This window comes from Stegastes partitus, unplaced genomic scaffold (genome assembly GCF_000690725.1).
Source record: "Stegastes partitus isolate 25-593 unplaced genomic scaffold, Stegastes_partitus-1.0.2 Scaffold118, whole genome shotgun sequence".
NCBI classification, from domain to species: Eukaryota; Metazoa; Chordata; class Actinopteri; family Pomacentridae; genus Stegastes; species Stegastes partitus.
The window spans coordinates 265,670-287,509 of NW_007577849.1; the positions used below are offsets into that span (position 1 = coordinate 265,670).

Genomic DNA, 21,840 nt, shown 5'->3' on the forward strand with positions numbered 1-21,840 from the left:
AGACAGGATTTGCTGAATTTACCTGATTTTTATCCTAGTAAACTGAATAACTTGGCGTTTTAAGCCCAAGTTTGTGACATTTACCACATGCACTGACCCAAGTTACACTGGCCTGAAGATGTAGCAGATTTTAGAGACTGAAATCAGTGGATAACCACTGAAAAGCCACCACATCCACTTATAATTTAGGCTAAATGTGGAAATTCATAGTTTTAAGACAACTTAAATTGAGATTTACTGCAGGTACTGTATTTTGAGCCTCATTCAGACGTTTTCCTTGTACGGTAGAACAGTTTAGCAGATAGTGATATCCAGAACGTGTTTTCCAATGCCCTTTGGCCTTCAACCATCTTTGTCTGCTTGGTATGTGCCTATCCATGGTCTCATGACCCACACTGGTCTAAATATAAACATCCAAGCAGGGTGTTGCACAGCTAAGGTCACATTACGTCATTCTGTACAACATATTCTTAATGAAGTAGCGCTCAGAGCATGAGCTGTGGACGTGTCAAAGTCTTTATCATATCCTGGGTCAAACAAAGGAGCCGTCAGGGATGGTTTGAAAACAAGGAGACGCAATAGTCGCTTGTGATTTGAGAGGCAAGATGCTGCTACAGCTCCAGAGGATACAGTTTGAGAAAATCTGAAAATGCTTCCTGAAGCCATTTTTTTTTAGATTCTGAGCTTAAATTTGTTTTAAACTTGATGTTATTTTCCTGAGAGCTCTCATAGACATGGGTAATGGAATAAACAAGGTACAGTATCATGTAGCATGGATTTTAATTTCTACATATCATTCAAACCCATTGTGCTTATTTGGTTTATGTTGAGAGCTTCTGCATTTTCTGTTTAACTCCATATCTAATTCTCTTTAGGTCCTGCCGGGTCTTTTTCTCGGAAATATCAAAGGTAAGATGTCTTGCCTCAAGTCATGTGAATAAAGAATTGATTTATTTTCAGGATAATGTAGCAGAGCGTGTTTCAGTTCCTCATATGGAGGGGCATGTGGTGAGATGCTACGCTGAGCTCAGTTTCTATAGAGTGGAGAGGTCACTGCATGAAGCTCAAGGACTGTAATATAGTACTTTCATATAAAAATATATGCTGCAGTGCTTTTTACAGTGTGTGTGTGTGTGTGTGGGCATGCGTGCACGTGTGTGTGGGGTGTAAACCTCTCTGTCAGCAGTTGGGGGAACATTATTTTTCAGGGCTGCTGAGAATATATGAGTGTCAGTGTGGGAGGGGATGTCCCACGGTGTGGGGGTGTCCCTGGTCTGAGCTGCATTCCACATGTTTCCATTAAGCAATTGCAACCATTACACTGCTCTTTTTTTTTTTTTTTTTGCAATCTTTAATGTTAACTGGGTCTTCGATGTTCTTTTCTCCTTGCAACTCGGCATGATAAAAAAGATCTCGACTTTTTTTTGTGCACATCAAAAGAACTGGAGTAAAGAAAGATTTAAAGTTTTATACTGTGTAGTAGATAAAAAGAATGTAGCGTTTGCCTTTTTAGGCTTTCCTTTTGATTCCATCTCATTCTACATAATACATAAATGCAAATGACTACGCAGGAAGGTGAAAATGCAACATTCCTGAGTGATTAAAAAAAAAAAAAAAACTTTCTTACACATTTTAATTTATTTGTTTTGAGAGTTTGTAGGAAGTAAATGTAGGGTAAACCACGTTAAAACATCCCCCTGGGACAAGAATGATTTGCTATTATTATCTAATATTTACAAGGCAGTTAAAGTGGGAGCAGTTTCATAACTTGAAAATAAAGTTAACCCTCTGTGAAAGTAACAAGTTTGTATTGATGAAAATGACTCATGAAGTAAGATCCCCCGGGGACTTCTATTCCCAGGAGTGGGGGAGGCATCTTTTCTGGGTCGTGGGGGAAGAGGCTTTTTAAAAAAATTTTTTTTTTTATATTCTACATTTTTATAGTAACTAAGCTGTAGTCTGGCATTATTAAATTCAAATTAAAGATTGCTCACTTAGGCATACTTCTTGTGTACATATCACATTGATATCCAAAATGTTTTTTTGTTTTTTTTTTAATAACAAAAGCAAATATTGCTGTTGTTGACAGCTAAGGGAAAAAGCAAAATGTAAGGTTATTCTTATAGCTTTGGCCTCTGTCTCACCAGACTTAGTCAAGCTGTTTTCACAGAAACCAGACATTTTTAATGACACTAAAAAGGCAGGTTCAAGTCTTAAATCTTTTTTTGACTAATTATGTCAGTGTCTGTATTGTGAATGTGAGAACAGTGCCAGTGCAGAAAGGTTGCTCTGTGCTACCAGCTTTACTGTGATATCAGCAGCCTGACACCCCATAAAAATATTTACTTCATGACACCTTTGGACACTTGTGGCATATTGTGACCTTGAAGTCACTGGCATAAGGTGACTCAAGATTCTATTTCCTCTGCAAGCATCTACACCACTGATTATTGTTTTCCTTTTTATGGCTTCATCTGTTATTTCTCTCTTACAGTATATACGAATTCTAATGATGTGAAATATGATTACTTGAACTGATTTGGCAGGCAGGAGGGTTCAGTGCAGGCTCATCTTGGTCTTGTATAGGGGACATTATCAGCATCATGCAAACTTGCAAAGCATGAGAAAAAATGCTGAAGGCACATCTGTCCAAGGTAGAAAACATTTGGCTTCCTTTTGAAGAACAAAATTTGATTAAAACAATTACTGTTTCTTGCTTTTGGGCCAAGCTGTTGGACTGTTTTAGAAACACTGGTTTTCCGGTTTTTCTTTCAGTTCAAAACAAGAGCAACACTTTAAAGCCATAAAGCCACATTTGCTTGGGAGACATTTAAGGAGGGGGGGTTGTTGTTGGGTAGAAAATGCTTTATATAGGTTGGAGCTTACATGGTGTGATTTGTGATTGGATGCAAGGTATATCTTTGATTTCCTGATTTGCTTTGTGATCCGCAGATGCACGAGATAAAGAGCTGCTGGCAACGCACAACATCACACACATCCTGTCAATCCACGACACTGCTGCACCCATCCTGGAGGTGAGGCATCATTATTTGTCTTCTACTTGCCTGCACGACCCCCCTGACCCCAACATTAATCCTGCCATAAAGTACACAAACTCCTCTGAACCCCCTTTAGTGTTACTGCTGATTGTACTCATTCTGAAAGTGTGAAATTTTGGCATCAGTCCAGGGCTACCACCTCTCTTCTCCAGTATCTATAGAAATGTCAATTTGTCTGTCAAAAAATATGAAGTGACAGAAAAGAAGAACACCCAAACCTCTGACAAGCTACAACTAGAATATGTTAATACTTAACATCTCCTGAAATGACACACTGAATATTGTAAGTTAAGAAAAACACATTTCCTGTTGATCAGCCAATGGATCAATCAGTAAATCAGCTCTATGATCCATACCTTCTGAGGTATCACCCCTTCAACAATGCATTCATTATAAGTTCAATTTATATTTTCAAAGGATGAATAACAAGAGAATATTCACTATTCTTTACATAAAGTCTCATCTTTATCAAAGGCTGCTGAAATAGACCACTTCAAATGGTGTGAAAGTCAGATGTTCTTATTTTCAATTTTCTGTCAATCATAAGACCTGGAATTAACCAGGTTTCATCAAATAAGCACCTTTCTGATTGACTGTAAGGCTGCAATATTGTGTGAGGTTCCAGTGAATATGAAAATCTGTTTTCAGTTGATGCAGCTGTGATGCAGATGCTAGCCAACACAGTGTATGTTATATAAGTCCATAAGGTCTTGAAAGTGGAACTGCATTTAAAAAAAAAAAAAAAGTTTTTTCAGTGCTGCTTTTAGATGTAGAGATTTTTGGGTGAGAAAGCGAGAAAGGTGTTTTTTTACTGAGTGTAGATGAGTGAGTGTGAAGACACTTCTGTGAGAACCTGATAGGTTGGATGTAGAAATTCTATTCAGTAAGAGATACAAGAGTGCACTTTGCTCTCAAATCGAATATGTCATTGCCAATATATGTTGTTATTATCTGCTTCTGTAGAAAGAATGTGGAATTTTGTTGTTTTTGTCCTGTCAATACAATTACCATGGATTTAGTAAAAACAGCAGAAGTTTATTCAGTTTTGCAGATGTTTGGTAAAGCTGTAACTATTTATGAAGTAATCTACCTGACATCTCATTTCTCATCTCATCCTAAAATTATTCTTGCTCCATCATCACTGGACACGTTTTTGAAAATCGTGGCTCCGTCTGACATCTTCAGCGTCCGCTTTCACAACTTTCATCTTTTCTTGTTGAAAGCGAGCATGAAAAGCGCTTTGAGATCTCTGTACACTTTCTCCATCCATGCTAGTATGTTTCATTGAACAGTGAGGAGAAACAGCAACTTCTATTACAGTATCACTACCCAAACCGGTCAACCACCAAAACTTTTAACAGGTTTTGGATTTGACATTATGTCGGGGCCGACACTCACTTTCTGAACTGCGTCACTAATCCCAAGCACAAATCTTGATTCTCGATAATTGTTCTTGCATTTATTTGTATGACACAGCTTTTTGAGTTCTGTGGCTAAACGATGACTCAGGTCTGTTTGCGACCAAATGGCCAGATGCGATGGTTTATTTGCATACCTAACAGTCAAACTGCTGACTGATTGATTTCTTGGAAGACAGCGTGATGGTTCCTGAGAGAGGAAGGTAGAATTTGCAACCACTAAGTCTCTAAGGTCGGATGTGCCTTTTGCTGTAACAGTAATTAACATACTGCAAAATAAAACCGCTTGGCCCCTTTTATACAACAAAGTGTGAAGCTCAAAACACCTTTTTGCAATTAAAGAAAACATCTGCATGTATCCACAATTTGCATGCACGCTGTTTTGGAATGTTTTTGTGATTTATGGGTGTCAGGGTTCATGATAAGGTTTAAGACTGATGGTATGAAGATACAAGAGGACTTTGCAGTATCTGTCTGCATAACCTGACTCTGTCTTAGTCAAAAATTAGGATTTCACTGGGTTAAATGTTATATAGTCCTTCAATGTGAGCATGTTTATTAGCGTCTATAAATGTGTTTTTCTGGGGTCTGCGTGCGTATCATCTGACCCGTCTGGAGCTCTTCCGGACCTTAGACTGTCCCAGAGGGCTCAGGGGTTTTTGCAGTGGTGCAGTCATACCAGGACAGGGTGGTTTCTGTCCACTGTATGTACCATCAGCTGCCAGGTGCACAGTACAGTACTCAACACACAAACACACACACACATACACACAGGCAAACACCGTTATGTCACGACCTACCACACCGGCAGGGTCAGAGGGGCGAGGTTTCAGGGGCTGTCCCACACAAAACAGAAAACAGGAAGTGTGTTCAAACAAATGACCCTCGCTAAAATGTTGTGTTCCTCATGTTGTTAGTTGTTGTAAAATTTAAAAAATAACTCAATGTAGTGTTTTACAAATCTAAACTGCTGCCTCCCTCCCCTACAGGACATGACGTACCTTTGTATTTCTGCTGCTGACCATTCTAAGCAAAACCTGTGAGTACTCATAAGGTCCAGGTTCAAATTTTGTACATATATATTGTTTAAAATTACATTTTTGGTAACTTATGAACGCTGACTTTTTTGTTTCATATAAAAGTCATTATTTAGATTTATTTTATTTTTTTTTACATTTAAAGTAATACTAAGTGTTCCAATTCAGGACATTAATCTGCCATCATCTTTACAGACTGACTAATACAAACCAAATAAAATCATACAATGTAAAATGTTTTCAGATGTAAAAAGAATGGTGTTTGTTCAATAATGTTTTAGATTTTGATAAAGAATGTTTAATGTGATCATTTCACCAGGATTCAGTACTTCAGAGACAGCATCATGTTTATCCACGAGTCCCGACTGAAAGGAGAGGGCTGCCTGGTTCACTGGTGAGTGGAATCCTATTCTAAACTGATTCTTATTCTTTGATTCCCCATATAGGAATTAAAAACTTATCTTAAAATGACATACTGAGACAAAACTAGGCAAGATTTTTGTTATTCTATCATTTTCATTAAAATAAAATATTTCTTTTCATTTCTACTTTTGAAATTGGTGACAGTGGGTCATAATATAGAGTAAATAATATTAAGTATATTTTACGAAACTAGTGTCATTTGCATATGAGGTTGTTGAAAGGAAGAAACGTGACTATTCACATTCAATTTATTTTTGTTAAAAAGGACAAGAGTTTGCCTTAAACTGATTACTGACTGGAGGTCTTCTTATTCTAATAGCCTAATTCTCATTTTCAACCACATCAGTCACCAAAAACAAGCTGTCTGCCAAGAATTTTGGTTAAAGCTTTCATTGTAAACTTCTTCACCTTTGATCTCTTCTCATATCAAACATGTAGCACCAGGCATTTAACCACAGCTTTAGGAAAAAAGGGGTTTCACTTCTTTATACACTAAAGCAGAGAATGTGAATATGAGAGGATTAGTGGCTGTGAAGGTGTGTGTTCTCAGCGTGGCAGGAGTGTCCCGCAGCGTCACTCTGGTGGTGGCCTACATCATGACGGTGACGAGCCGCGGCTGGGTGGAGTCTCTGGCGGCGGTGAGGGCAGCCAGGCCGTGTGCAGGACCCAACCTGGGCTTCCTGAGGCAGCTTGAAGAGTTTGAAAACACAGAACTAACTGAAGTAAGCTAATATTTTATTATATGAAACTCCATTTTTGATCTTTTTTTTTATGATACCCATTTAACATATTTGCATTCAGTAACTGTCTCTATGTGCATCCACTTTTACAGGGGTAGCATTCATGTGCTGGATTAGGTAAAAGGTGGTGCATACGGAAGAAAACATTTAATTAAAGGCATTCCATTCTGTTCTATTCTATTATGAGGCCTACAGCTTGTTTCACTGCAATTTCAGTTCAATATCAAGTCTAGAGGAGCTGCAGGCCTGAATCATATAATTGTATGATCAATTCCATCCGTGCATGGGGATTCAGCAGGAAGTCAGATGACTCAGACAGAAGTCTTGAAGAAGCCCGCTCTCAACTAACTTGGCTGGAGAATGACTCCAGTGAACATTCTCTACAGGCACAAAGCACAGCACATGTGCACCGTGAGCAGCCTTGATTTTATATATATATAGTGCTTAATAAATGTATTAGATCGCCTGTGCACTGTACATATCTATATCTATATCTACATCTATATCTATATCTATATCTATATCTATATCTACATCTATATCTATATCTATATCTATATATAGACCATTTTGAACAGGAATGAAGAATTTCAAACTGAATTCATCTTTTTATACCCAAATTTGAGCAGCTCACTGGGCTTCTCTGAGAAGGCAGAAATTAATCGAGCATAACATTCAACCAATAAATCAAAATGTTCTCTTTAGGAACGCCAGTAAATGACTATAATTTGACATCTTAGTCTAGAAATAATAATGTGCTTTTTTTTCTTTTCTTTTTTTTTGTAAAACAGTGAATTTTAAAATTCATGGAAAACAATAATAATTATATTTTTTAGCATTAAAAATATCATTTCGGTTAAAGAGCTTCTGCATACTGGTGTATTAACCATTAGAGAAACATAATAAATGATTCTGGTAATTATCAATGCTGTTAATTTAGGGCAGCTGTGGCATAAGCCTGACATTGGGTGGTGGTCTAATAAATGTGTTAAGCACTGTATATATGGATGAATGGGGCACCATCTTGCAGCAGGTTCACAGATTCTTTAATTTGTGGATTGAACAGATCAAATTCTGATAATACAAAGAGTCCTGCCTCTAGTGTGGCCTATGCCTCATGGCATTGTTCCTGGGGCTTGAGCTGTTTTTCCTGTTCTGTATTTCTGACAAGTCAAGGTAGGCTTTCTCCTTCAAATGGTAACTTTAAACAGAATTCTGGCACCTTTGTAATTAAATGCTGGAGTATGCTTCAAAAAAACTATAGACAGGTGACGTATTCAAGGAAAAACCAACACAAAGTGTTTTAGTTAGGTACTGCACCATAACAGCTTCAGTCCTCCTTGACATTGATTCTCCAAGTCCCTGGAACTCCACTGCTGGGATGAACATTCTTATAAAAGATATTAATTGATGATGATAGACAGCACTGTGGATTATGTCTGTCCTAAATCTTCCATAGGTGTTCAGTTGGTTTGAGATCTGGTGACTGTGAAGGTCAAAGAATATGATGCTCATCATGTATTAAATCATTTAGTGAGCCCTTGTTCCTTATGGATGTGTGCATCCTGGAAGAGACCCCTCCCATCAGAATAGAGATGTTTCATCATAGGATAAAGGTGATCACTCAGAGCACTTTGTATTGATTTGCAGTGATCCTTCCCTCTAAGGAGACAAGTGGATCCCAACCATGGCAGCAAAAAGCCCTTTGCAGCATAAGGGAGTCACCAGATTCCTTCACTGTTGGGTCCAGGGTTTAGGATTTTCCTTTCATTTGTGTCCTCTGTGTTGTTTGTACTGCATGTCATCCAGATAGTAGGAGATGGGACAGGATGCAACAACCCTTCACATGGGCATAATGCCACTACTTTTGAATTGCATTTGTATTAATGGGTCTGCACTCGCAAATTAAAAGCAACAAAGGTTACTTTGCAGGTTTGTGTCAGAGAGGGGATGGGATGGGAGGACTTAGATTGTGATCTGACAAGCACTTTGTTCAAACTATACTGACCCTTTAAAATGCATCTCTTCCTACCATCAGTTAGTGCAGATGTTGCCCATTCAACTGGGCTATAATTTAACTCTAACTTTAGCTCGGATGAAGCTTTCTCTGCCTGACATTATGTATTTTTTATTTTTTTTACACTTATACACTTTAATGCTCAATGTGCTCCTCCCCCAGTATCGAGCCTGGTGGACGGAGCGGTATGGGAAGAACTCATTCAATGATGATGAGGAAATTGGAACTCTTTTAGCTCGAAAATCCAATGGCAGCAGCAGCAGCAGCAGTAGCAGCAGCGACAGCGTCATGTCATCCAGCATCACTTCTGCATTGACCACAAGTGGAACCTGAAGAAAACGTCTTTTGTCAGTCTGATCTTAACTCAACGTGAGCAGCTAAGGACTGTAGGCATCTGCTTGGACCATTAAATGCACAAAGGCCAATTTAGCTATATAAAAAATGTCATTTCATTACTGACCCTGGACAGAAAAACTGCTTCAGGAACACCTGTCTCATAAAAAAAATTCTGTATCGATATGATAGGTTGACGCTCATGTTTGAAGAACAGACTAAGCAGCCATGTGATGGGGGGATTTTGTGTCAGTGTTGTCAGTTCCCTTCGTCATGTCATGTCCTTGCCTCTAACTGTCAAAACAACATGCAAGGGCAGTCAAGCACAACACCAGGGAAATATGTACATACAGTCCACAGTGTGAACACACATTTAGTAGTGTTCACTCCCTGTCAGTTATGTTATGCTGTGTCTTGTACTTGAAATATGAATATTACTTTCTATAGACTGTGTGGAGGCTGAGGAATGTTCTTTTTCCTAGTAAAATAATATGAGAAGACATGTTTTTTTCTTACTTATTGCATTTCTAAATTCAAGTGTTGCTTTGATTTTGTTTGTATTATTTAAAAAGTGTGCACAGTCTCTTGGAATGTAATTCTAACACTGGTTGTCATGTTAATAGTCTCTGCCTACATGATTAAAATAGTCATTTTCACATGTGAATTTGCTGTATTCTTTTTAATTGTGGGCATTTCAGGCCTTTACAAATCTGTTTAACAAAATAAGGAAATACAAGCTTGCTGAACTGGTTACAACTGGTCAGTGTTTGAAGAATTCAGAACCTTAACGTACAAAAACCACAATTTAAATTCATTCCATGACAAGTAAAACGTTACATTCAAAATCCTGCTTAAATAACAGTAGATAAGTAGAAGTGCACATTCTGTAGAATAATTGCACCTGTGATCAGTATGTTATGATGTTATTATAACACTATTACAATGCAGATGAAGCATCAGTGCTGACAGAGATTTTACTGCTGTCGCTGAGGTGGAGCAAATTGTAATATACAGGTTTTCAAACTAGGGCTCAGGCTCCCTTCAAAGGGTCACAAGATAAGTTTGAGGGGTTGTAAGATGATTAATGGGTAAGTTCCATTACTCAGATCATTGCCTTTTGAGAAATATAACATATTTTACCTCTGTGTTCCTCTACAGTTTCTGAAACGACCCGTCGGACAGGTTTAAAAGGGAAAATCACTTGTTAGTAGGACTCCTAACCAAGGGGTCATGAAGACACTTCAAAATAGTACTTTAATAGTAAACATTTTTTATTAGATTTTTTTTGTTAGGTTTTTATGTAAAATCTTAATCTGTAATATAGCTGCTGTCAGAAAAATGTAGCTCCGTTTAAAAGTACGACTTATGAAATAGTAACAGTATATAGCAGTGTTAAGTGTAAATACTCAAGTAACCTGCAAGTTGCACCTCAAGCACTGTATTTGTATGGATATATCAAACTACTGTACAAACTACAAACTACAAACTACTAAAGGATGACACAGGCTGCAATCCAAAAGCAGTGGTTTAAATGTGACTACATTTATTTACTCTGAGTTGTGGATTTCAGTATTGTCTATTTTATGCATCTCTACGTTTCAGAGGTTAATATGGTGGTTTTTTTTCCACTACATGTTTCTGACAGAATCTAGTCACAGATAAGACTGTACAAACACACCAAGTGATTTATGATGCAAAGTTAGACATTCAGTTTTGATCCATAATATAATATAAACACTGACAAGAAGCATTCTAAGTGAGTTACTTTTAATTATTTAGGTGTTTTGTTGCCACTAGTTATTAAGCACAGTTTGAACCAGGTCTATTTTTGCTACTTCCCAAAGCAAATAATTGTTTAGTACATTTATATTACAGTAATTCTGCACTTTTATAGGAGCAATAATTTGAATGTCGGACTTTTGTATTGTAACTGAGTATTCACTGGTGTCACTACTTTTATCCAAGTCAAATATCTTCCATCACTGCTAAACATTTGGGAACTTGATTCAGTCAGAACGTGAGCTTTAAAGGCTGCTGAGTTGTGTTTTGCGTGGATCTTTTAGAAATTAAATATTTCACAGACTCCTAACTCTGCGTGTTTTGTGCTTTAGTGACTCCAACGTGAACTTCTTCGAGCAGGCCTTATGAAGATGTGGCGCACAGTTTATAATAATCTCATAAGGGAGGCTCTTACTGTCTGCTGCTTCACGATAATCTTCCAGTATGGGAACAAACTCGTGTTGTTGTTTTTGTCTATCATTTCTACAGCAAGACCACTCCACTGTACAGCTGCTTTGCGTAAAGCTTTATCATTTCAAAGAAATGTTTTCGTCTCCGTGCCATGATTTTCCACGTGTGCGGGTGTGTGACAGTGGCGGCTGACGGCGGCAGGGTTTCCCCCGGTGTCTTACTGGAGATGTGGCGCTGTTCGAGCGCTGATAAGCTTCGCAGGAGAGACGCAGCAGAAGCAGCAGCAGCAGCAGGTGCGTCCTTCTTCTCAGCATCCCGGCTCTGTCTCCGCCCTCCCTCAGCTCGCTATAGGCTGCGAGGATTTAAGCGGGCCCGCCGGAATGATGAGGGCTTTCTGACGCTGACTGATTTCAAAACTTGACGGGTTTCGAGTGCCACAGGTAAGACAGCCTCGATGCGCTCATCCAGGGCGCGTTAGAGCCACGCTAGTCCGCGTGGGAGATCAGTGGGCTCACTTTCAGAAAGTTTTACTTCACTTGTACAGAGTCACTATTCTCTGCTAAACCTACACTACTTTCACAACACACAGGCTACACATCAGATATCAGATTAGAGGAGCTGACAGTGGGTCGTTCTCAGGTCAGAAATGAACCCAGAGCTGGACTACGGAGGCTCCGGCAGCAGCGGCAACGGAAAGCTGCGCCAGTGGCTGATCGAGCAGGTGGACTGCGGTAAATATCCAGGGCTGGTGTGGGAGAACGACGAGAAGACCATCTTCAGGATACCGTGGAAACACGCAGGGAAGCAGGACTACAACCGGGACGAGGATGCCGCGCTTTTTAAGGTAGGAGAGCCGCGTCCTGGTCCTCCACACAGACATCACATGTGACTGTCAGACAGTGGTGCGCAAAGTGATCAGAACTGTCCGTGAGTGTTCACGATTAACGCCTCAGTCCGCCACACTGTTCATATTTAACGTCTTTAATGCAGCTTGTGTGAAACACGTTGTTTTGCTGTCCAAAAGGAGATTTACAGTTTAAGGTGTGACCAGCTAACGACTGTTTTCATTTAACCTGCAGAATTAAGGCTATAAAATGTCAGAAAACTGTTGAAAATTTCAAAATAGTCAAGATTACTCTTTCTAAAATCATTGGTTTGCCCAAACGCCCTAAAACGTAATTCAAGGAATTTATTTTCATCACTTAATTCAATGCATGGGCTGCGATATATATATATATATATATAGAGAGAGAGAGAGAATTTACTGGTTTAGATAATTCCACACATGATTTTGGTGATTTGTGTTGACATAATAATGTTGCATCAACTTATTATTGTGTGTCATTTAAACTCTAATTTCTAGGTTAGTTGATTTAAAACTAAATTCAAGTTGAGGTAACTTAATGCCATGTGTTCAGGACTTCTAGTCCCTCCTCGATGTTACCATGCCTGCACAGCTTCAGTTAGTTGAGACTGGTTCCCCAAACTTAATGTAGTTTGTGGTTGAACATAATTTTACTAGAGGTAGTCATAAGAATACATTTTGATGCAAGCTTCTTTTTTGTTGAGCTCAAATGTATTTTTTTTAGTGCAGTACAGAACAGTTAATAGAAGAAAAATAGGAATTGAAACCATTTCAAGTGCTGGATTTGGCAAATATTTGCCCTGGTTGTGTAAAAAAACCAAAAAAAACCCCCAGACTGATCTTTAGTTAGTTTAATCAATCAGTGATCAGTGCAGCTCTCCATGCCTTTACAGAGGATGTCTTAGCCTTTAAACCTACTTCTGCTCGCCGTCTAGTAAGACATGGAACAGAGCAGGTTTCTGATCCTCTCAGGCTCAACTGTCGCAAAGTTTCTAAAGTTGTCCCGGCTCTCTGTCTGCAGGCCTGGGCGCTGTTTAAAGGCAAGTTTCGGGAGGGGATCGACAAGCCGGACCCACCGACCTGGAAGACGCGCCTCCGCTGCGCCCTCAACAAGAGCAACGACTTTGAGGAGCTGGTGGAGAGGAGCCAGCTGGACATCTCTGACCCGTACAAGGTCTACCGCATCATCCCCGAGGGCGCAAAGAAAAGTCAGTCCCACTGAAAACTCATCCTAACCCATTTGAGCTGTGTAGCTTGCTGTATGATTATTAGTCCCTGATGTGGTTACCAGTTTCTAAATGAATTCCCTGTGTACAGCTGTGTGTGAATAATAAAGGTGAGTTTCTCCTCAGTGCAGCTGTGTCAAACCACCACTTAATGTCAAGCCGCATGATGTCAACCCTTGTGGACTTTCCTGTGTCTTTTCAGTCAGTTTGTTCACACTTACCAAACTTGTCTATGTTGCCTGCAGGACCCAGACAGGAGGACAGTCCTCTGAGTCCAGTGGGCTACCAGATGCATCCCTCCTACCCCACCGTGACTCAGGTGATTTTCATACGCATGGAAATGAGTGGGGCGGGACTTAAGACAGAGAGAGAGAGAGACAGAGAAGTGTGTATGCATGAATGACCTTACAAACATGAGACATTAAGTGAAGGCTGCAGCTTGTTGATATCTATCCAAAAGCCTAACCAACTATGCTGACTTCAGGGGTTGATGGAAACTTTGGAGTTTTGATGACATCGGTCTCCTATTTACAGTGATGTGCAAGTTTTAAAGAAAACCATGTCAGAAATTGATATTAAAAAGACAGACATCTAATTCACTGACAACATTTGGCATTTGAAATAACACATAAATGTGGTGCTGGTGGTGTGCCAGGCGCGTGATCGGGAATTTACAGCATTCCTAAGAATATTCGTATAATTAATATACACTTTAACCAAGATCAAAGTTGGTCATTTGGTGTACTGACAGGGTCTTCTACTTTAGATGCATATATCTAAATCAAAAAAGCTACATTTGATACATTTTAAAATGCAAAACTTTCATTTTCTTCTTCATTGGAGGTTGTTGCACAATATGAAACAATGAAAAGTCTTGCTTTCATGACAGCGTCTGCTTTGAAGTACTAATAAGACATCATGTTTAACTATGCTGAACAAGTAGTCTGCGTCTCTGCCTACAGATGCCTCAGTACATGCCCAGTCCAGATTGCAGCTGGAGAGATTACTGTCAGGAACAGGCCTCTCTGCCTGAGCTGCCTTTCTCTCAGTGTCCCTGTCCCCCCCGCGGCCTGCCCTGGCAGGGCCCCGCCATGGAAAATGGTATGCCACGCACTGCTATATATAAGTAATAGCATTGTCAGTAGTTTTAGTATTGCACTAATAACTTTCTTTCTTGCACTGAGCTCTTTTCTGTCTCTCTGTGCGTACAGGATACCAGCTCAGAGCCTCAATCTACTCGTATGGTCCTGCTGACAGCCAGCCTTCGCCTTTCTCACTGGACGCCGGCATCAGATCTGCAGAGGCACTCTCAGGTATGCAGAAACTTTCATTTCACATTACACTATGATATCAAAGGAGAGGTCTATGGATTGTCACCTGAGCATTAGATCCTTTTTAATGTAATTTCAGCTGTTGTTAAAACAGAATCTTTTACAAAAATCCCCAAATTAAGACTAGGAATACCTATTTACATAAACAGCTATAGATATCTCTGTTTGGACATGTACGTCCATATGGTATACATGTGATCGTAATACCTAGTTACAGATTAAAACATTGATCCAGATTAACCTTTAAGCAATGTAGCCTCATTTTAGCTAAAATTAATTTGGCATTTTAAGTCTAATTTAAAGTAATCTGATTTATCATGTGAGGGAGCTACAAACAATGCAAGGAGAAGCAATCACAGATATTTTAGATTCTTACATATACTATTAGTATCTCTCCATCAGCTGGTGTTTGGCATACTCTTCGCTACCTGCCAGACCAGACATCAAACAGACAAAGATTGACAAAGATTTCTGGTACTAACAGACAGACATTGTCTACAGCCAATCTAGTTTCCCTGTTTATCTTGTCTCGCATAGCCAGAACATTCTCTAGAGCTGACACAGCACTGTGTAGAATGGTCTGACTGCACCTCAGTATCATTCTGCTGTAGGAGAAAAAAAAAGCTCTTGCATGTTTTTATTCTTTAAACCCTAACAACAGGATACTGCGATGGCGTTCCTTCAAAAAAAAGACATGCAAGTTGTGTTGGTTCAACATTTGCATGCAGAGAGACAAGCCAACAAACCAGCTAATTCACAGAAAAAACTAGCAGAAATGCCATGCTGCATGATTCAAATCCTTGGAAAAACTCAAACATTTCTGTGTGGAAGGTTGTTGGCTGGAGGCTGTTGTTTCCATAGTGAAGGGGATTTTGAAAATGTTAACATGTAGATTATGGAAGGAGATGACAGCCAAAGGCAGGCTTATACCCGTAGTCTACATCTAGTGAGTCAGACTACAGTCTACCTGACTGATGTTTGGCCAGAAAATGACAGGGTGCCTTGGCATGTAGGCCAATACAATAAATTGTCAAACAAAGAAAGTTTCCCCATGTCCAGGTTCAATTTCCAATTTACTGTGTCTGTGACATTATAATTTACAAAGAGTTCAAAAAATAAAAGAAGCTTTTGTGGCCGTTAAACCGGATCTAGAAGTGAAAGCAGTACAGCAGTACAACAGCACAACTGCCCATGTCTAAATTTGGAGTGCAGTTAATACTGAAATCACTGTGATATGACTTTGGAATTCAATCTTATCAGAAGGGTTAAAGAAAATGCTTCAAACACTGAAAAACATTAACCAGCAAAAGTTAATAAATGATTAATTCTTCAGACTTTGTCATTTTAATTTTGTCATTCTAAACAATTGCTGAATTGTTTAAAGATTTATTTTAATTGCATGTCCAGTGAGTTACCCTTTCGATTCAAACTAGTCTGCAAAAATCTCGATCTGTAATGACAGCTGTGACAGCACAGATAAATTCATCAAGATAACAGACTACTCTGTTGAAGTCCACAGAGAAACAGTCGAAAAGATTAAGCATCCGAAAGTGTGAAAAACAGCATGTCATTAGACTGTACATGTGTCTCCTCCATCCAGACTTCCGTCTGCATGTGTCTGTGTATTTGCGGGACACTCTGGTGAGGGAAGTGACCACATCCAGTCCAGAGGGCTGCCACATCACTCCATGCTCCCCAGAGAAGCACTTCCTGACGCCTGGAGGTCCTGAGGTGGTGCCACTGCCCGTGGACAGCCTTCCAGCCCATAGGAGGGCAGATGAGTGTCCACCAAGCCCGCCAACCACCCTGGAGAGGGGGGTGCTACTGTGGATGGGCGCTGATGGACTCTACGCACGGAGGCTGTGTCAGAGCAGAGTGTACTGGCAGGGAGGCCTGTCGCCATACGGAGACAAACCCAACAAGCTGGAGAGAGAGGTCACCTGCAAACTGCTCCACACACAGGATTACCTCACAGGTGAGACAGCAGAAACAGGGCTGCAACATGTGACTGAAGTCCTAATATTCTTAAATTTTGTCTAGAAAATACAAAAAAAAAAACAAAACTTTAAAAACCCAAAGATGTATAGTTTACAATACTAAATAGCAAGTCCTCATATTTAAGGAACTTGGACCAGTATGTTTAGCATTTTGGTCAGATACTCGATAAAAACTTTTCACATATATTTGTTTGGTAGCCCTGTGATAGGCTGGCAACTTGTCCAGGGGGTGCCCTGCCTTCACCTTAAGTCAGCTGGGATAGGCTCCTGCAGGTTACCCTACAGAGGATAATTAGTTAGTTTTCCTCAAAATGTTGTGTAGCTCTTTCCAGGATACATAGTTCACCAAATGTACTCTACTGTATTGTCCATTTCAACATGGTGTACTGGACTGTGTTTTCATTTCACTTGCACTGAAACTCACACTGCTTTTCACCTTACTGTGTGTGTTCCTAAAATCAGAAATAGATTAGTTTACTGTCAATCAAGTACGGCTGGCTAAATATTTATTTATTTTTTTACAATACAGCGCATGGAGTAACAAAACCATCTTTTGCCACCAAACACTTTTAGCACTGAACGAAAGAAGTCAAACCTCTTGACTGTCTAACATGGTTTTAACACAAGAAATGGAAGCTAACCTCAATGATAGTCTAAAATTTAGATTTATATCAGGAACAAATCTACAAATCTGTCCTGATATGTGGTGCAAGCTTTCAGTCCTTGACAGTTTTTGACAGACACATTTCGATCAGTATTAAAATAAGCTTATTTCCTGTAAAGCACTTTGTGAAATCTGAGAACTTTCAACAATTTACTTAAAACAATACCAGATTACCATTGGGGTAGCTAAAAACTTCTTAAATTAGTGTTTCATGATAAGCTGACAGTCACCTGACTTCTGCACAGCCACATCATACCCACCCACATGCTAAGGCAGCTCCAGCTGTGACAAACTGACAGATAAATGTATTTGCATAAATGATGTGATCAGGACTTTCCATTCGATTCACCCCAAATGTCATGCCACTTCAAGAGACATTCTTCAGAAACTATTTCCCATTTTGAGATGTATTTTAGATACCAGGGTTAGTAATGATGTGCTGTTGTCTGTTTCCTGGCAATCAGAGATCCAGAGTTACGGGCTCCATGGTCGGCCGCTGTCTCGTTTCCAGGTCCTGCTGAGTTTTGAAGAGTGTCTGGACCCGCAGAGACAAAGACGGATCCTCACTGTCCAGGTGACTGCTGCCCCAGTGTTTAACTGCATTGGCCCTAACTCTCGTCTCTTCACAATACTTCTATTTATGTAAACATTAATTTGGTTTTTAAGTCGAACGAAACCTAAATATTTACTGGGAAGGTCTGTGGTCAAATGAATACTTCTGTTCTTAAAATCAGAAGTAACATTTGAAATGTTGAAAGTTAAGTGTTGAAACTTTTTTTTTTTTTTTAAGTTATTTTTTTGGCCTTTGTGCCTTTATTGGATAGTGTTAGTGAGAGAGACATAGGAAAGTAGGGGAGAAGAATGGGGGAAAGGGTCATGAGCGGGATTTGAAAGCATGACCTCCGCATCAATACTGTAGCCCTGCACATGGGACGCCAGCTCAACCAGGTGAGCTATAGTGGCGCCCAAGTGTTGAAACTTTTAAGTAAAGTTTGAAAAGTGAAAAATAGGATTTGAAAGTTAAAACCTAAGATTTGAAAGGTAAAACCTAAGATTTGAAAGTCTGCATCAGTCATGTCTGCAGTGTTTCAGGACCCAATTGAGTTTATAAATAGGTCTCGCTGAGATTCAGCAGCATCCTGGTTCCAGAGCTCAGAGTTGCTAAACATCTTTCATGTCTATAGCAAAAAGTGAAATAAACAAGCTAACTCAAGTTCCAAATCAGCTCTTTCAGCTTCAGAAGATGGGATTTTTGACACAGTTTCAACTTGGGGTTGAACCAAACCATGCACCATTTATTACTATTGCTGCATTGGTGCATGTGATTTGTTTGACCTTTAGTAGCAAGTAGCTCTTCCACTTTTTTTTTTTTTAAAGGCAATGAAAAAAACCCCTGCACAATTAGAAAATGGCAAAATGTCCTCTTTTTTCGTTTTGAAGTAGGCATACAAGAGAACTGTGCATTACAGCCAACATAGAGGAATGGGGCTGACATAGTGACAGCTGTGGTCATCTCCTCAGTCTCCTCCTGCTCCCTATTGCCATCTATACTGTGCTTTAAAAAAGCACAACTCACAACATACTTCTCGTTTACATATTGCTTTTCTGTTTTCAGACGTTGAAACAGGTATGAAATATTGATTCAATAAACTCTACATGTAGTCGTTCTCAAACTGCAATGTTTCATTTCTGATTAAATCTTTTTAAAGACATAAAGTCATCTGATAACATCAGCATAAATTCAGATTAATGACAACAGCGTTCTATACTGACATTTAAAACCAACGACAACAGAGAGGTGATTAAAGGTTGCTTTCTTAACCTCGCCTCGCACACACAAACTCATTGTGTGGTTTATCTCATCGTTTTGAAGAAGCTCAAAGCTCGAACAAAAAAGAAGTTTTAGATTGAACACAGTGTGTACTCAGAGTCACTTATTTTTTCTGGGTGAGAAAAATGCCGCTGTATTGCATTTTTAGTGTGTACAATGTGTTTAAATGGAGTTAAAAAAAAAGACACATTATGAAATTAAAGGTTCGTGATTGACCTTGGAAATAAGTAGTTTGACAAAAAAAAAAGCTTTCAGCCACAATTTGTAGTCTTTTTGCAACACATGGAGTTTGCTAAATTGTCAGATTGGAACTTTGATCACGTCAGTGCAACCTGTCATCACGTGACTGAAGACTGCTTTTGGTAAAATCTGTCTTTAAAGTTTCCTAATATTATGAGGGCAAAAAAGTTTCCACAAACTTGTGTCAACGTGTACCCTTTCAAGTCCTATTTTTCACTTTTTAAAGCATAGTTTAAACTACTAAAGGCCATATTTAAGGCTTTTGCTGACTCTGTGGCCCTCCTGTGTTGCAGGTGGAGCCTCTGTTTGCCAGGCAGCTCCTGTACTACGCCCAGCAGACTGGAGGTCACTACTACCGCAGCTACGAGCACCCGGGAGTCACAGAGCACATAAACGCCTCTGAGGACTACCAGAGGGCCATCACACACCACCACAGCAGCAGCCTGCAGGAGTGACCTGTGTGTTCAAGTGACTGTTGAAAACTTCAAAATGCAGCAATGGCATATTACCCAACAGGCAAGGAAACCATGAGTCAAGAGGACAAACTTTGACAATATCATACATAAAATGATGGACATTTAGTTAGCCACTGTTTGCCCTGTATGGTTTTCTGTGTATTTGTCTCTGTATGTATGTATGGCTGAAAGCAGAGTTGCAAGGCACAATGAATATTTTCTATACTTACTATGCAGATGTAACTGACAGCTGAGGTGATTGTACTGTAGAAAACTGTGACGTGAATTTTAGTGCCTTAATTAAATAGTCCCACATTTTTGGGAAATGCACTTACTTACTTTTTCGCTGAGAGTTAGAGAAGAGGATCGATACCACTCTCATGCCAATCCATTACATGTAAGGCTGCAACCAGGAGCTGGTTAGCTTACCTTAGCTTAGCATATAAATTGAATCCCCTTGCAAATCAGCAAATTTCCATTTTTAAATGTGCTTAATCTGTTCAAAAGACGTATAAGATATGAATATTTTAAATATTGAGACACTTGGAAGCAAATTTGTGATCTTTGGGTGGAGCCAGGCTAGCTGTTTACGGTCTTTGTGCTAAGCTAAGCTAACAAGCTGCTGGCTCCAGCTTTATATTTACTGCACAAACATGCACGTGGCATCATTCCTCTCATCTATCTGCAAGAAAGTGAATAAGTATATTTCTTAAAATGTTCAACCTCTCCTTCAAGTCGATTTTTAAAGATGTTTTTTCCTTGTACATAATTTTCTTTTGCTAGGAGACACTATGACCACCATTTAGTAAATTAAGAATGAAATCGTGTGCCTGGCTGTGTTTGTATGAGAAACTCAGGAAGATGATTTTCAGATAAGCTTTTTCCAACTCTATTTTGTATTAAACAGATGACTTACATTGTATATTTTCCATTTAAATGTCATACATGGCATCTGAGAAAGAGCTGAAGTGAATGTTTTGAGCTTTTTTGTACTGAAAGATAATTTCTGTTATTAAAGACAGCCCAATAAACTGTAAGCAGTGACAGGCTCTGTTCATAACTGTCTGAGCTTTGTGGGTAACGTCAGTATGCGTGTGTCAGTGCAGGATGTGAGGTTCAGATGCAGGATGAGGCTGGTTAATCAAACGCTTCGTTATCACAGACAATGTGACGACATCAGGAGGGCGGAGAGAGAGGAAGAGGTCGGCCACGCTTTCCGAGCTGAGCTCAGAGAAAGTCTTCCTGGCTTCTACTCACACTGTGGGGCTGTTTCCACTTTCATGGAAAACAATCAGAAACAAAACCACAAAAACATATCTGTCACAGTCACAAAATAATTTAGAAAATGAGCAAGAAGATGTGATCAGTAGATGAGGTTGTTTTTGAAAAACTATTCAGAGAGCTTACTCTGCTTAATGTCTTATCAGCAGGCAGAGGCTTTCAGGGTTTACTACTCACGGATTCATTTAACCTCTATTTCAACTTTTGCAGTGCCTATAAAAAGTATTCAACTACCTTTAAAGTTTTCTCCTTATAACATTTTTCAACATTAAATTGTGGTCAATTATATTTTCCTTTCAGAAAACAATTAAAAAAAAGACATTTGTGTCAACGGGGAAACAGATTTCTACAAAGTAATGTCAATGATTTAAAAATAAAACTCCCTAATTTAACAAGGGTAAAATGGAAATCACCTGAGTGCCGTGAATGTGTCCCAAGAAATTGTAATACAAAGAAACTTGTGGAAGGACCAGTCCCTGGTGAATCATTACTCCCAGCTGCAACAACACTATGAAGACTAATGAACACTCCAAGCAGCTCTTTGAAAAGGTTATTGAAAAGCATGATCAGAGGACGGATACAAGAAAAACTTTAAGCCACTGGCATAAATTTGCATATAGCCAGCCATCTTCAAAAACTGTGAGACAGTGCAAGCAAGAGACTTGTAAGGGAGGCCACCAAGACAGCTATGACTCCTCTGAAGGAGGTACAAGCTCTGGCAGTTGATAATGGA

The 21,840-nt window shown here is 39.4% G+C and overlaps 2 protein-coding genes across 3 annotated transcripts; both read left to right on the top strand.

Annotated features, from left to right (window-relative positions):
- Positions 1-499: 499 nt before the first annotated feature.
- On the top strand, positions 500-9,691 carry LOC103354719 (dual specificity protein phosphatase 22-B). Its single transcript, XM_008278187.1, has 7 exons — positions 500-755; positions 876-909; positions 2,953-3,035; positions 5,467-5,516; positions 5,834-5,908; positions 6,488-6,659; positions 8,857-9,691. The coding sequence occupies exons 1-7, from the start codon at positions 735-737 to the stop codon at positions 9,025-9,027; spliced, it is 606 nt and encodes a 201-aa protein (XP_008276409.1). The 5' UTR covers positions 500-734; the 3' UTR covers positions 9,028-9,691.
- A 1,902-nt stretch (positions 9,692-11,593) lies between these two features.
- irf4l (interferon regulatory factor 4 like) lies at positions 11,594-20,886 on the top strand. Of its 2 annotated transcripts, none has more exons than XM_008278189.1 (9): positions 11,594-11,657; positions 11,857-12,061; positions 13,104-13,290; positions 13,554-13,627; positions 14,271-14,409; positions 14,520-14,621; positions 16,240-16,614; positions 17,765-17,874; positions 19,665-20,886. In XM_008278189.1, the coding sequence occupies exons 2-9, from the start codon at positions 11,864-11,866 to the stop codon at positions 19,824-19,826; spliced, it is 1,347 nt and encodes a 448-aa protein (XP_008276411.1). In that variant the 5' UTR covers positions 11,594-11,657; positions 11,857-11,863; the 3' UTR covers positions 19,827-20,886. The 2 variants fall into 2 exon arrangements, with proteins under 2 accessions (XP_008276411.1, XP_008276410.1); XM_008278188.1 differs by having other exon boundaries at positions 11,607-11,657; positions 11,807-12,061.
- The last annotated feature ends 954 nt before the right edge of the window (positions 20,887-21,840 follow it).